The sequence below is a fragment of the Calidris pugnax genome, unplaced genomic scaffold (genome assembly GCF_001431845.1).
Source record: "Calidris pugnax isolate Ruff unplaced genomic scaffold, ASM143184v1 scaffold20, whole genome shotgun sequence".
Lineage (NCBI taxonomy): Eukaryota > Metazoa > Chordata > Aves > Charadriiformes > Scolopacidae > Calidris > Calidris pugnax.
In genome coordinates, this window is record NW_015094510.1 from 12,315,526 (window position 1) to 12,330,569 (window position 15,044).

General features: G+C 38.5%; 1 protein-coding gene across 1 annotated transcript in view; it reads right to left on the bottom strand.

Annotated features, from left to right (window-relative positions):
- VWA8 (von Willebrand factor A domain containing 8) overlaps positions 1-15,044 on the bottom strand; it is a 197,883-nt gene that overhangs the window by 55,567 nt on the left and 127,272 nt on the right. Inside the window, exons 28-35 of the mRNA XM_014966088.1 lie at positions 14,450-14,588; positions 12,974-13,176; positions 7,075-7,185; positions 6,525-6,589; positions 6,300-6,425; positions 5,244-5,353; positions 2,957-3,111; positions 1,215-1,416 (exon numbers count right to left, since the gene is read on the bottom strand). Of these exons, the coding sequence (XP_014821574.1) occupies positions 1,215-1,416; positions 2,957-3,111; positions 5,244-5,353; positions 6,300-6,425; positions 6,525-6,589; positions 7,075-7,185; positions 12,974-13,176; positions 14,450-14,588 (1,111 nt within the window). The remainder of the gene's footprint in view (positions 1-1,214; positions 1,417-2,956; positions 3,112-5,243; positions 5,354-6,299; positions 6,426-6,524; positions 6,590-7,074; positions 7,186-12,973; positions 13,177-14,449; positions 14,589-15,044) is intronic.

Consider the following 15,044-nt stretch of genomic DNA (forward strand, 5'->3'; position numbering starts at 1 on the left):
AATGTTTTATCCTTTTAGTAATAAATAAAAGGATTTCTCTACACAGGGAAGTTAATCTGTGTTAAATGAGGGCAGACACATTAGATCATTTATTTTGCCAAAGGGAGTTGATGTGGAATAAAGCACTTATTCTGGGACAGAGAGTTCATATACAGAACGAATCAAGAATGGCTTCTTGTGCTGAATTTAAAAAATATGCCATTCTATCATATACACATATTTTTTCAGTTTTTCCTTTTGATAGTGATCTTTCCTCCGAGATTTCTAGAGGTAATTAGTGCAAAACTCACAAAGGCTGTTATTTAGCATTAATTGGTATTGTTTTTAGTTATTGGCTGAAGAAGCTAAAGATACAATGATCACAGAAAGCATGGCATGGTAGCACAAAAAAGTCTGAAGGTCTGCTCTATTAGTGTACAAACAGAGGATGGTTTTGCTGCACGTGAACGCTGGTCATGCAACACTCTCTTGGACGAGAGAACTAAAAAGCCTGGGTCTCTTCTGTTCGGAGAGAAGGCAAATGTGACTGAAGTTACAAAGTCAAGAAGGTGATGGCCAGGGTGAATGCAGAACTGTTATTCACCCACCCCTGCGACGCTAGAATGAGAGGCACTTGATAAAGCTGGCAGGAGATCAGTTGATCACGGAGAGTAGTGAACTTGTGAGCTTGCTGTGGAGACACACAAGTTCAAAGAGGGACCAGACAAACTTGTGCATAAAAGGTCCATAAAAGGAGACTTCAAGGCTGATGCATGGATGTCCCCTGCCACATCCCTAGCAAAACAACCGCAAATGTTGAGAAAGCATGAAGGAAAAGATACAGAAGTGGCAAGACTCACATGCATTCTTGAAATAACCTCTCCTATTGGCCCTGCTGGAGACAGAGACAACAGGTTTGTCTCATCACTGCATGTCTGTGTGGCACTGAGCAGAGGTTGGAAGCACTGGTGAAGGCCGCCTGCTGAACTGCAATGATCATATTCCTGTAGGTGGGATGTTCACAGTGTAGGTAGGCTGTGAATTCCTCAGAAGTATAATTCAGCATGTTAATAAAACCCAAATTAATTTTAAACATGAGTGCAACTAACTCATTCCTCAAATCCTTGCTTTATGATTCTTTAAAAAAATTTTGGAAAAATTCATGAGCGATTGCAGTTTAGAAAACAAAAACAAGTGTGCACAGTTGTTGCAGCACAAGTATATGAACCTCTTACCTTTTGGGTAAATGTCTTTCAAAGGCACATCTCCAGGTGCTAAAATTCTGACTATTTGATTAGAAGCCAATAAAGTTGCACAATTGGTTTGTTTTGCAGCTCCTGTTTTCCTCTGGGCTCCATAATAAAATGGATCAGAAGGAGAAGCACGTTTGTGACTCAGAGAGGAGTTTCTTTTCCAGCTGTACACTTCACTAGGAGACTGCAAGAGAGAAGGAGTCTACTGAACAAAACGTTACTATTATTGAGCCTAAGAACAAATGTTTCTTGATGAGTTCCACTTCTTATCTAATTTCAAATCAAACGTAGTTACTGTGGTTTGCTCTCATGTCACCATATGACAAGGAAAAGACCTGGATTATTCTGTCATTAAAAACTCCTACAGGTGTCAAAAACAGCAGACCGCCCACACAAGGTTTAGGAATTGAGACTCTCTGAAGATCTGAAGTTGAATCAACATGAAAAAAAAGTTGATAAATCATCTCATCTTGAAGAAGTCCTCTATGTTTGGTCAGCTGAGCATTGCTACTACAAATAAGAGCTTAAGTACCTTGTTCCTGCTGAATGCCTATACCATAAACACTAAACACTGAAGTCTTGTCCCACCTCCCTCACATTCACCTTTAGCACTCCCTCTTTGACATTCACATGGCCATTTAAAACTACGTACAAGGAAAGGTTAAGGTAATTTAAAACTACGTACAAGGTCTCAGTCTAAATCAAGGAGAGCAAAATGCTTCATCATCAGTGTTGGTATTGAAGCGTGTAGCACATGCAGACCTCCCTCCTCTAGATCACCTCCTTTTTCCAGCAATAAACTCACATCTATTATAAATAATACAAAAAACTAGTACAACCAATTGAGTATTATAAATACAAATTAAGTAAAACTCAAAAGCTAATTGCAAAGGTGGGGAATCTCTTATTGACCAAAACAAATTTTTGAACCATTTTGTATTTTGTATTTTCTTCATTCATTTTGGTTTTCCCAAAATTCATGTCTGCTAACAGTTAAATTTCCCAATCTGCCCCAACTTATTAAGCAAACATCACATAGAATTATTTATTCCATAAGCACCACCCTTTTCAGGTATCACTAGGTAGTAAATATAAATGAATCCAAAGAATTAAAAATACTGCTTTTATTTTCCCTGTGTTTACCTCCACTCCTCGCAACAGCCTTAGTCATTAAGCTGGTAAGTTTCACTTTCCTCTCTGGTCCGTTTCTAATTGTGTCACAGGAGTGCGCACAATTACATGCACTATTTACACTTAACTATATTATTAAATAGTGAAGGGCCTGTAGTTTTGTTACCATTTCCAGGATCTTTTTTCTTTTTCTTAAATCTAAACTCTTGCTAGCTGCTGCACATGGACCAAAAAAGTTCACACTCAACAGTTCAAAATGCTACTGATACCCTTTTTCTCATGTTTATATTTAATTAAAAATCTATAAAAACAGATGATTTAGCAAATATTCCTCTTGCCAGCACTGTTCAGAACTCACCTACAATGAATTTTGTCTGTGCTAGACATTACCTTGTCCGATTTCTTATTATTTCAAACTCCACTGAAAACCCTCTAGATCAGACTACCCTACCAAATGGTGCACACCACGTGAACTTGTCATTTACTGTCATTGCCTTCTTTTTTTTGCCTATCATTTGGTAAACAGGTGCTTAACTGGTTCCAGAACATGTGAGATCATATGACTTCATTGTATAATAACGCTGAGTATTTACCAAGAGGTCTGGGAAACCAATAACAATAGTAGCGTAATTATGTTCGTCGGAGAAAATCCTGTTGGGGGAGCTGATCTTTTGTCCCACAGCTGCGCTGAGGTTTTCTGAAGATAGCTGGTCACTCGACACCGCATGCGGCACACACAGCTCTGACGCTAAACAGGGAAATTAAACGAAAGTCATTAAACCCAGATGTGCAATAGGAAACAATATTAACCGTAAGAGCGCTGAGCACCGATTGTTGCTATTACTTTGAGCATAAAATTACTAAAAAGCAGAAGATTTGATTATGCTATACTATAACACAGAAAAGAAGTCAGGAAATAATGTTATTTTTTGTGAAGCTAAGTACTTAAAATCAGGAAATACTCGCTTTGCAGTCGCTTATACCACTTAATTTTGCCCTCTAACTGTGCAAATGAGGCAGGAAGCCTATGGAGTAGAACAGCGTGTGACCTCATTGAAGATTGTTATAATGCAAATGCACAAAAAGGCAAAATGCAGGTTTGCACAGGTAAGTGTCAACGTGACATTTCTTGGTAGCTCTCTTGCCGTCTTGGCAATTTAAATAATGTTACTTGTAACACCTTTCTGGTAAATAATGGTCTAGTTTTCTTTTCCTTTAAGCTAGAGAAAGCCAAATATTACTCTGTGCAACTGTAACAGCCCTTTACCTTGCCTCAAATTACCAACACAGTCAGAACCCACTGTCTTTAGCTCTGCAGCATCCACCACCGTTCCCCCTTCAATGGGCAGACTATCTCGTTTACCAGGCAGCGGGAGAAAATCTTTCCTCCCTCAAAGGATGAATGGGCTACTGATTTTGGGACAGTGGCAAACCCACACTGGTCTACCTTTTCCTAGTTCTCCTGCCACAGGTTCTGCCTCAAAGAATGAGAACAGGCCGAAGATGTTACATTCAGGGTTTGCTGGATGATTTGGAAAAAAAGTGGAGATGGCATGTGATAACTTTTTAGATTGGAAGAGAAGAAATAAGATAACAAAGGATAAAAATAGCACAAAAAGCATGCAGCAATAAACTGTCCACAAATACTTCGGGACTGGAAATTAAAATAACGTTTCTACCCATCTGAGGAATGATACTCTATAATGGTTTCTAAATAAGGTAATAAGAGGAAGGAAACTACTGTGCTCTGATGGAGCTTGATAAGTTGATAGAGTAAACTGTACAAGAGATAAAAAGGATCCTAGATATTTAAGCTGCGGTTAGAGTCTTTGGTATCCAATTTGTTGCTGTTTGTGTAAAATAAGCTGTATTTGTTATTTGTCAATAACATCTGCTTGTATCATGTTTACACTGTGTTAATCTCATTCTTCATGGTTATGCTAGCCATAAGGACAAGGATGGAAATTTGTCCCTCTTTAACAGATATGGAGTGGTGTCTCTGTTTTTTCCCCTCTGTCTCTCTTAGACACACCAGAGATAGTCCAAAGCCGATAACCTGTTAGGTGGGGCTCACAGGTACTTCCAGTGTTACTAAACCAGGTAGACTGAAGATTTTGTGCACCATGATCAAATACTGAGGGTAGAAAATAACATCAGGTCTTAAGACAGGCAGATCTTAACAGGCAGAACGATGACCATTGGAGATTTCTGCCAACTTCTGTAGAGAAGACATGGCTCAATGCCTAGCACCATCTGGGAATTTTACTGACCAAATTCCCTCTGGAGAAGACATGGCTCAATGCCTAGCACCATCTGGGAATTTTACTGACCAAATTCCCCCTGTCTTTTAACACAGGTGTGATGGCCTCAATAGCCTCCTGAACCCTACCTGCAGAACTTTAGAAACTGTCATTTCTGTTTTGTTCTGACAGTAGGTCTTTTGTACTTTAATACGTTGGGCACCGTCTTCTGGCTCATCTGAGTGTGCCTAACAAACCTGCAATAGTGTATAGACTATTGGTCTGTATCAAATATTTACCAATATATTTGGCCCCTTCTATTCCTATGTTCTAATTCCTGCCTAGTCATCTTTTTCCCTTTCCCATTCTGTACGCTCGTACATTTTCTGAAAGTCCATGACTGAGGGTCTTAAAGGTTACAATGAAACAGAAGATGCTTTATTCAAACAATCTGAAGTTTAAGCATGGAATTTGCCATGCTTTGCGAAAAGTTATTATTAACCAAACATGATAAAGTGAGGACAAAAAGAGAATCAGAGAGAAGGTTACCCAGACCTTTAAAGTAAAAGAGCCTTGTTTGTGCAGCTGCAAACACAGAAATGACTTGAAAAAACCAACAAGCCAAGCTTGCATTCAATACCTGTTGTTAAGCCAAATCCCATGTCAGCTGGCTCTTCACTCACTGCATACAGCTGGCAAACCTCACTGTCTTCAGCTTCCATATGGGCACGCTTGGTTAAAAGAAATTTCCTGTAAAGGATACACTTTTATAATAATTCCTGATTAAGCTTGTATCTCTAAACAAGGACTTTTATCTTCTGAGACAGCAAAAACATCCTACGTTTATATAAACAAGGTTATCAACGCCTTCTGCTAAAACTAAATATGATTTACCAAACTTCTCTGAGATAGAAAGGGCAAGTCAGCAAGTGGCAGATTTGTCTTCTGGTAACTATTTACACACTTTTATTTGTTGTGTATTTATAAAAATCATAGAATCATAGAATGGTTTGGGTTGGAAGGGACCTCAAAGATCATTGAGTTCCAACCCCCCTGCCATGGGCAGGGACACCTCCCACTAGACCAGGTTGCTCAAGGCCCCATCCAGCCTGGCCTTGAACACTTCCAGGGATGGGGCATCCACAACTTCCCTGGGCAACCTGTTCCAGTGTCTCACCACCCTCACAGTAAAGAATTTCTTCCTGAGATCTAATCTGAATCCTTTTTCTTCCAATTTAAAACCGTTTCCCCTTGTCCTATCATTACACCTCCTGGCAAAGAGTCCCTCCCCAGTAAGACAGCACAGTAATATTTCTTTCACGTCATCATGAAAGTCAGGTCTTAGGCGGGCAGCAAGCAGGCACTAAGGCTGGATGAGGTGGCTGTATTTCTAAAGCTAGGTCCACCAACATTCTCTTTTCTTAAGATCAACACCACTTCAGTAAAAACAGTATTAGGATGCATACAATGAAAGCTAGTCTAGATTTTCAGAGGCATGAATTTAGGCAGGCAAATCCTGTTCATAAGCCTACCTGCGCTTCCACCAGAGCAAATCTGCATCTTAAACACCAACTGTTCAAGTCTGAGCCAGTCTCACAAACTGGAAACACAACTCTGAGACCAGGAGTGAAACTCCTGAATATAAACCAGACACAAACAAGAAATACCGGCATCAAGAAAACTAGGAATAACTAACCGATTTGTTTCCTTTTCCACCAAGAGCCACCGGTCTTCAGCCGCCAGGAAAACAGATTTCAGATTGATTGGAAGTGAGATGGTATGAGTTTGACCCTCTAACACATCCAGTACAATAAGGCTGTTTCTGTAGAATTTGAAGTCAATAAAAGAATAATCAGATAGGGATGTACACAAGGAGATCTGTTATAAATCAATATAATACAAGGATATAATTTACTCTCACCCTGCTTCCTTGTAGAACACCAGCCAGTTTTTGTGTGAAAACTCTCGGCACATTTTGTAGCTGTTCTGTATAAAAATATGTCGTAAAGCAATTAGTGTTTATTAGATTTGTCCCAGTGAGTCTCCCTGACTCCCCTGAAAGTATACTACATTTTCATTTATTTAGAATAATCCACAGCATACATTACCTCTGAAAATGCTATCTAGTCTGCCTGGTCCCAAGTCGTATAGCTGCGTCATAACTGAGTTCATTATTTTGGACATAATCCCTTGTAACAAAATGTCCGTTATTCCCAGTTCTAGCTCCACAGTGGGATTTTTAAAGGTACATATCATCAGGCAATAGAACTTACTTATGTTTTATTTATGTTTTCACTATTCCATAACAATGCTATTTCATGTGTAAAGCATTTAAATGTACATAAAAGTAAACAATTAAGTGCCTGGGCTGTAAAAACAGAAAGATAAAGTATCCTGGGGCAGTTTTTCCAATACTGAGCTTTGATTTTTTTTTTTAAAAAAAGTATAATAGAGGCAGGTGTATTCCTTACCATCTCTTCCTTGCTGCCCCACCAAGATGTTCTCCTAGGAGGCTCCTGAGCATCCAGTAAAAGTCGGCGAAGGGCACCATTATTTGTATCCAGCAACAACACAACATTGCTCTGAAAATGAAAAGCAGATCTGTTTACATCTCAAGCCCATTTAAGAGACTATTTCTATTCAGGAATCTATCTAAAGCACTTTGGCAACTCTAGCAACTTAGAACATTTTGAAAAGGTGATCTAGAGTTTTGTTGGAAAAATTGATGATCTAGACTTTTGTTGTAGACTGAATCTTCTTGGTTCATTTCAAAGCTCATGGAGAAATCTGGTTGTAGAGGTTAAGTACATGCGAAAAGGGCTGGAATGACATTTCAGTTTTTCTGTAATGTTTTATCTATACATCTCACATTTACTTCTCCATAAGCTCTAGAAAGTAGACTAGTATGGTTTACATGTCCAAGCTGTAGTCAGGTACTCGTGAGAGACATACCAGTTCTGTTCTGTCAAGTCACTAAAGTACTTCATTTCAGCTTTTATGTTTTCTTAGCACTCCTCTAAAGTACCCATTAAGTTACACTGAAAGTGAAAAACTGCTGAGGGAACTGCTTAGTATGTTCTCTCCAAGTTCATACTTATGATACCGTGGAGCCCATTAAATATCCCAGCGTGTCACAATCGATCTGTGACCTGCACACTCAGATAGCTTACAGTTGACAGAGGTAGGACAGCTGTTGGAGGACAGCAGAATGACCCAAGGATGGAGATCAGAAGCAGACAGGACACTGAACAGAGCGGTGCAAATGTCCACCCTATATCACATGAGACAATATTGTGTGCTAAATTTTGAACTTCAGATTTCTCAGCTTGTTACTCAATGCCCTAGGGTCCAGGCATGATGTCAAATGATGGGGACATTTTAAACATTTCTTTTTACGAAGCAGTTAACTAAGAATTCAAGAGAACAATCATTCAGGGCTAACCTTAACTGCAACAAATGAAATTTAAAAGGTACAAAAGAACAAGTTAATTAAGCCTTGAGTTGAATTTTTTTGTTTGCCATTCAAGGAAAACGTTAAGTTCTGCAGGGACATTAGGTTCTGCAAGGACTTACTAAAAGTAAACTGTCTACGTACAACATCTGCAATAACGCACAAGAGACGTTAAAGGAGCAAAACATAAATTCCCACAAATTCTCCTAAATAAAACAAATACAAATCTGAGTCACAGCGGTTTTGTTCTTTTTGGGTACCCTTCATACTTTCACTAGGATTATTTGGGAGAATTAACTTTATTTAATAATGATAGTAATCTGAAGCTAAATATGGTAAAGCATTTAAAATATTACCATGTTATTTGGAGCATTTGGGAATTTCAGCTAGAGTTCAGTACCTCTAAAAAAAGAAGCCTGCTTATGTATTACAAACCAAAATTATAGAAATGTGGTTCAGGAAAAAAAAAATAGGGCATTTGCTTTGCATTTTGGTTTTCTGCCATATTTTATTTATATAATTCTACAACAGCATCTCTGAACCAAAGCAATGCATTAGCCTTCCACGTGAGATAAAGAACACATAGGAACCAATTACATTCCTCCAATTAGCGTTAAATTTATGAGAGGCAGTTGGTAATATAAAAAGCCTCTCCACTCCACCCCTTTTGATGTTAATGGTTTCCTTCTGTGCTAAGTGACTGATGTATATTCTGTCTGTGTTTAAGAATAGATCTTTGCGTCACTTGCGAACACATCCAAGAGCAGCTTTGGCAACTCTTCAAGTGGGCTGGGAAAAGACGTTGGTGTGCAATTCCACTGTGTTTGTTCTTGACTGGGAGAAAAGTAACCTTTGGGCGACCTCCCGACCCCGATGTCTGGAATTCCAAACTCTGGACAGATGCAATAACCAATCTCATGAAGTGGCGTGCCTTTATTTTTAGTTACTGCAAAGTTTCCCTTTCCTTACTGCTGTTTTTATTTTAGCCAAGAGCATTTTCCTCTTAAAAGTCCTTAAACCAAACAGGGCTGTGATTTCACTTTGCTGGTATGGGAAGCTGTTCCTTATGGTCTCGCAGGCAGAGAGGAGGGTTAGGAGAAGGAGTACACAGCAATTTCAGAGTGAGACGGTGCAAACAATTCAGTTTAACCCTCTTGTATTCTTCTCCCCCTGATGACTCTCATAATTTTGTTTTCTTCTGCCCTCGATGCTCACGTCCTGAGCAAGCAAGCTTACAAACACAGGCTGTCCTGAGCTTGGCAGGATTCTGTACCTCCCCTTGCCTCCTGTCCCACAAACACCTTTTCTACTAGTGCCACTCACAGACCTCTTGATTGATACACACTTAGCAATCCTGATGATGTAAATATTAGGCATAGATACAGACACATCATATTGTGCCTTGGGTTCAAGTGAAAAAAAGTCAGTGGAAGAATTTATGACTCTGGGCTCAAACCACCACACCTTGAGAGGTGGGAAAAGTAAGAAAGCAGATTACTAGTGTTCCAATTAATGTGAGCAGTGTCTTTCAGATGATTTGGGAGACTTGACTGTACGAGAGATTTCAGGGAACTGAGAACAGCAAATAGAGATATAAGCTTTGTGCTTACAGAAAAAGTCCTCACCTTTTCTATACAGGGTGCACATCTTTCTACATAAGCACACCTTTCCTTTTCTATAAGGTATGCTTATAGCAAAGGAAAGTCTTACACACACACAAAAAAAAGAGAATTTAATAACTTCAACTAGTTTTTGAAGAAAATACACCCTTTCTCCTGAACATATACACCAGAATATTATGGGGACTAGAGGTTTCAGACGTTACTGCTAGTAGGTTGCAGTTCCTTCCATATGCAGGTCCCCACTTGTGTTTCAGGCCAGATCACAAACCGTCAAAAAAAAAGTTGTATTTTAAAGGATGTTTGCCATCTTTTACATATAGTGAGCAAGGTGGATCTCTATCAGCTTCTGTGCTGCAGTCTCTCACTCCCTTGCTATCTGAGAGCTTTGACAAAGTGCTCCAGCAAAACGTGGGAGAGGGAAAAGCACTTCCCTCCCTCCCTACCCCACTTCCTGACCAAGACAGACAAAAGCAGAGTTAGAGGATGCTGGCAGGACACTGCCTGGGCAAAGCTCATTGGGTTCCCTCAGGTGAACTGTAGGTTACTCTGTGCGACCAGCTGTGGCTTTGCAAGAGTGCAAAGTACTTGTATGAAAAAAACAGAAGTGCGCAGTTAATTATCCGTGTGCATTTTCCTCCTATAATCCCATATAAAATCATGCATAAAGTTATCAAAATTATTTTCAGTTGGCACTTGTTCTCCTCCCAAGTGGTAAAAGCAATAGGTGCAGAAAGAAAAAGAAAGCCCTGAAGCTCTCGTGGGAAGGACAAGGCTTTGAAAAGACGAACACAATTCTCACCTTACGTGGAAATGACATGAGATTTCTGAAGGGTCTTTTTAAAGACTATCAGCTTAGTCTGAAGAAATAGATAGTCAAAACAGGCTGTGCTCAAACGAGGCCAATGGCCACCATGAGGAACAGAATCATCTACTCTTTCTTCCAAGAAGATGTAAAGTTGGCTTAAAAGCGGATAAATCTCTGGTTTGTGCTATTAAGTTAAATCCCTGAGGAGTTTAGTTTTAGTAAAATTTTATTTAAAAGGACAGGAAGGAATGGTGATTTTTCATTTTATTTCACTGGAGGGCTCTATTGAATCCAGATGGATGTCATCTGGGAAACAAATCACACAAGCTTATTTGAAGAGCCACAATATCATCATCTCATCCTTTCCAATAAGTTTATCATCCGTTTAAAACTGTTCTTTTTTATAACTTAGAAACATTATTCTTCAAAGACATTTATTAAAACAAAGAATTGGGAAAAATCTTTACCTTTTGCTACTAATTAATGGATTATATTATTTATGAAATTTCAGCTGTCAAGTGGACTTTTTTAATTAATGAATTCAACTTCTTATTTCTACAAATATTGTTAATACTTCTTGGTCTTTTTGCAAGTACATGTAGATGAACCTCTAAAGCATCATATACATCATTTACACCACTTGTTTTTCTTGAAGATCTGTTTGATGCGCTCTTAGCACGAGTAGCTAACCCTTGGAGCTGTGCCCAAAATACAGGTGGGCTACTAACTTACTTGTCTTAACATGTGAATGTGGCAAATTCTGAGCTTACAACTGCCAGTGACCTTAGTACAAGAGAAGGTAGGCATCTTGACTATATGTCAAGGCTCTTTCTGCAGACAGTAGAAAGAGAGAGCCATCTCCAGAGGGCAATTTACCAAGCCCTGCCTTAACTAGGATGAATTGCTCTTAGAGACCACCTTTATCCTCCCAAGTGATACAAAAGGTTCTTGAATGATTAGCTTAGAGTATACGCTTACATGCTAACATCAATAATAGTGGATTTAATTTCATACACAGCAATATCCTCCTCATTTCACAGGTGCACAAAGTAAGCACATGATTTTTCCTTGGTTCCCCTGCAGGAGGAGTTGGGAATAAAACTTAAGCTCTATGTGGGAAAATTAAACTATTTGAGAATCCCTGTTTATATTCAGTGGGAACTGAAAATGCAGAAATCCTAACACATGAGCCCTAACATAAGGAAGGATAGCAGTGGCTGTGAAGACCACAACAGCAGCACTCCACAAGACAACTGTACAGGCAACCACCACAAGCAGGTAACTTCAGAATCGTATTGTCTCCAGTTGGCACTGAAAAGTGCCCAAGGCAAAGCTAAAAAAGGCATAGGCAGTTCTTCTAAAAGCAGAAGAATTGAGTTTCCCATAAGGCATCAAGCTTAACTGTAGTGCTTGAGAGCAGAAAGTGCCATCAACACCTGACAAACGTTCCTGGAAGAACAGTATTGCAGAGACACTAGTTATGAAATGACTGAAAACAACTTAATACCTCAACTCAATGTAGGAAATGTTCTTCTTGATAAGTCTCTTGCAAAATAGGCAGAAGAAATTCAGAACAACAAAAGGAAAAGGCAAAACCAACCAACAATCACCAGATTTATATCGATGTTGAGCCACTATGACTGCCAGGTAACATAATAAACTATTGTTAATATTAAAAAAATGAACAGCAGCAGCACTGTATCAACTGTTGTCTCTTCCTACTTCTGGGCAAAGAAGTTTTGAATTGGAAACATTCCAATCAGTTCACTGATAGCAATGGAAAGTGCAAAGTATGTGGAAAATATGCAATACTTGACTTTAAAAAAAGGATTTGAGTCAAACCAACACTGAAGTCATCAGTGGTTCTAAATTTGCATTGCTGATACACTAGATGTCAAGGCTTACATAGTCTCAGTACATCAGATGTTACAGAATGAGAAATATCAAGATTCACAAAACAAATCAAAAATAGTGGCACAAAGCAAACAAGAAAAAAAAATTAACTTTGTGACTCAGAAAATGTCTCATATACTACTTGAAAAGTAAAAAAGGGATACGATCAGAGCAGAACTTAAGTTTACAGCATAAACCAGCTTACTTTGTACTTTGCATTTTGCAAACAGATGCTGCTTGACTGAGACTCCTGAACTCAACTCACTGTCTCCCTTTCTCCCATGAAGGCCATCAGTAAGAGAGATAAGATAAGCAGGTAGAAGTCAGCTTCAAGAATGCAAAAGGACACTGTCCAGCTAAGAAGTGCAAGAGGAAAATCTCCACACAAAAACTGAAGCTGAAGGCAAGTCCCAAGATGGTCAAAAAGAGAACACTCAGAAGGAGGTAGGCCTGTTCAGGCTATTTCACTCTATAGAGGTAGACTCCTCAGCAATTCTACCCTTCGATCATCACCAAACATTTAGCTTTTTTTATTTAAATTTTCAACTGTATTTTTTTTAATTTAAATTTTTAAACAGCTACTTTTTTTTTTTTTTTACCTCCTCTTCATGTAGAACCACTTGACCTTTAAGTGGATTTCCCAGCGGTGCCACAGTCACAAAAGGTTGCCAGACATTTCCGACCGTTCTTGGGAAGAGATCATAAAGATCCACAAAGTATCCACTCTTACTAGAAACCTTCATGAAGTACAAGGAAACAGGATTGCACGTAGTAACGTAAAGAACATTTTCGGTTTCCTCTTCTGAAATAAGAAAATAACATTAGTGAAAGGCTACTGACATCATGCATTACGCTCCCGGAAACATATATGTCATAAACTGGGCAGCTGATACAGCAAAATGTACAGCAAAATTGCCACCAATGACACAGGAAAATAAAGAGACGATATCTTGATACTAACTAAACATTAACAGGCAGAATCTTGCTACAACACTTTTAACTCTTTGAACAAGTAGTCCAAGGCACATTAGTGTAGATATAACTGTAGTGCCTGCCAGCTGCTAGTATACACAACATCTGTCCAGATGTTTTTGTTTATAAACTTGGCTCTCCCTCCTTCTCGATTTCAATTCATATATGGGATGAATGCGAACTTTGTATGGAACCTTTCACGTATAGCATCTTCCTGAGTGATTTCAGACAATTCTTAAAATCAATTCAAAGCCATCTAATTTATGTTTTGGTGTCATAAAAGTTTGTTAATATATTTGGAACTATGGCTACAAGCAGAGAAGGCAGCATTCCAGTACTCATCATTAGCGACTTGTTTATAATACACAATAAAGTTTATACAAGTTTAATGATGAACCTTAAAAACATTTATGAATATTCTCAATGATGCAATTAACTTTGGGATACAAGTAGTATAGGAAACTAAGGCAAGTTTGATCCAGTGAGAAAAGAATTTCAATCAGTAAAACACAGAGAAAAAAAGCACAGCACTCTGCAAGTTACAAGATTTGCATTAAAACTGAATTGACCTAGAGAGAACTAGAGAATTGACCCTAGAGAAAACTCAAATAATTGTTTTTCTGAAGCAAGACAGTGTTGACTATTAAAAGCTAGAGAGACTTGCAATTTTTTTGCTGTGTTCTACTTCTCTTAGTTTGAGAAGGATGCATATCTGTACAAGGATGACAATGCCTCAGTGAAATTATGTTCCCATTTCAGTGGCTGATTATTTTTTGCATTTCATCTGCTGTCAATAAAAAAATGCAAAAAGATAAACTATTACTCCTGTACTCCATTCCTATACTCCATATTCTCCATTCCTGTATTCCAATTCTTAGTAGTATTCCTATACTCCACCGCAAACATAGCCAGAAACACACACTATTGTAAACGCACTGAAGTAAAAGCACTTAGAATCCCTCATATTGCTATTTATCTTCCACCACTGGCTATCAGCAAGCACTTAGGAAGTCAACAGCCTACTTCTTCCCCATCTTTAGGATATTTCACATATTTGTAATGTTGGGGATCATTACAAAAGTTACTAGCTTTTCTCACCGCACCTTTTGTTACTGTAACATCACAAACTAAGTTAACTTCATCCAAAGGCAAGGTCCAAAAAGCAAGTTCTTCTGTAAAATTGAGGGACCTGGCTTCATGTCGTTCCAGTGGAAATCCTTGAATATTTAAGTGTACAGGGCCCTAAAAAAAAAAAAAAGGTAACAACGAGGGTTTACTAAAATAGTGCACTCACCATTCTTTATGGAAATCTAGAAGTCTTCTTCAAGATTGTTAATACTATTAACAATTGAAACAGACCAATTACTATAGAAAAAAAAGGGAAAAGGAAATGTTTTTCTGCAAGCTCTCTGAATGTCCATACTGCCATTTTCTTTACAGTATCTTCAGTCTTTGATTGGTTTGAAACTATTACGGCTCAGTGGCATGAAGGAGGTGTCATGTACTGATAAAACACAGTCCATAAAAGGAAAATAAGAATATTTTTGTTTCAAAGAAATTCAGTGGCAATTTCTTATTATATAAAATTTATATCTCACCCCTACGTCACATCAGCAGTTCAAGTTTTCCCTTATTCACTGCAGTAATAATTACTGAAGTTAAGCCAAGAACTCAAAGCTGCAAAAGACTTAGAAGCTT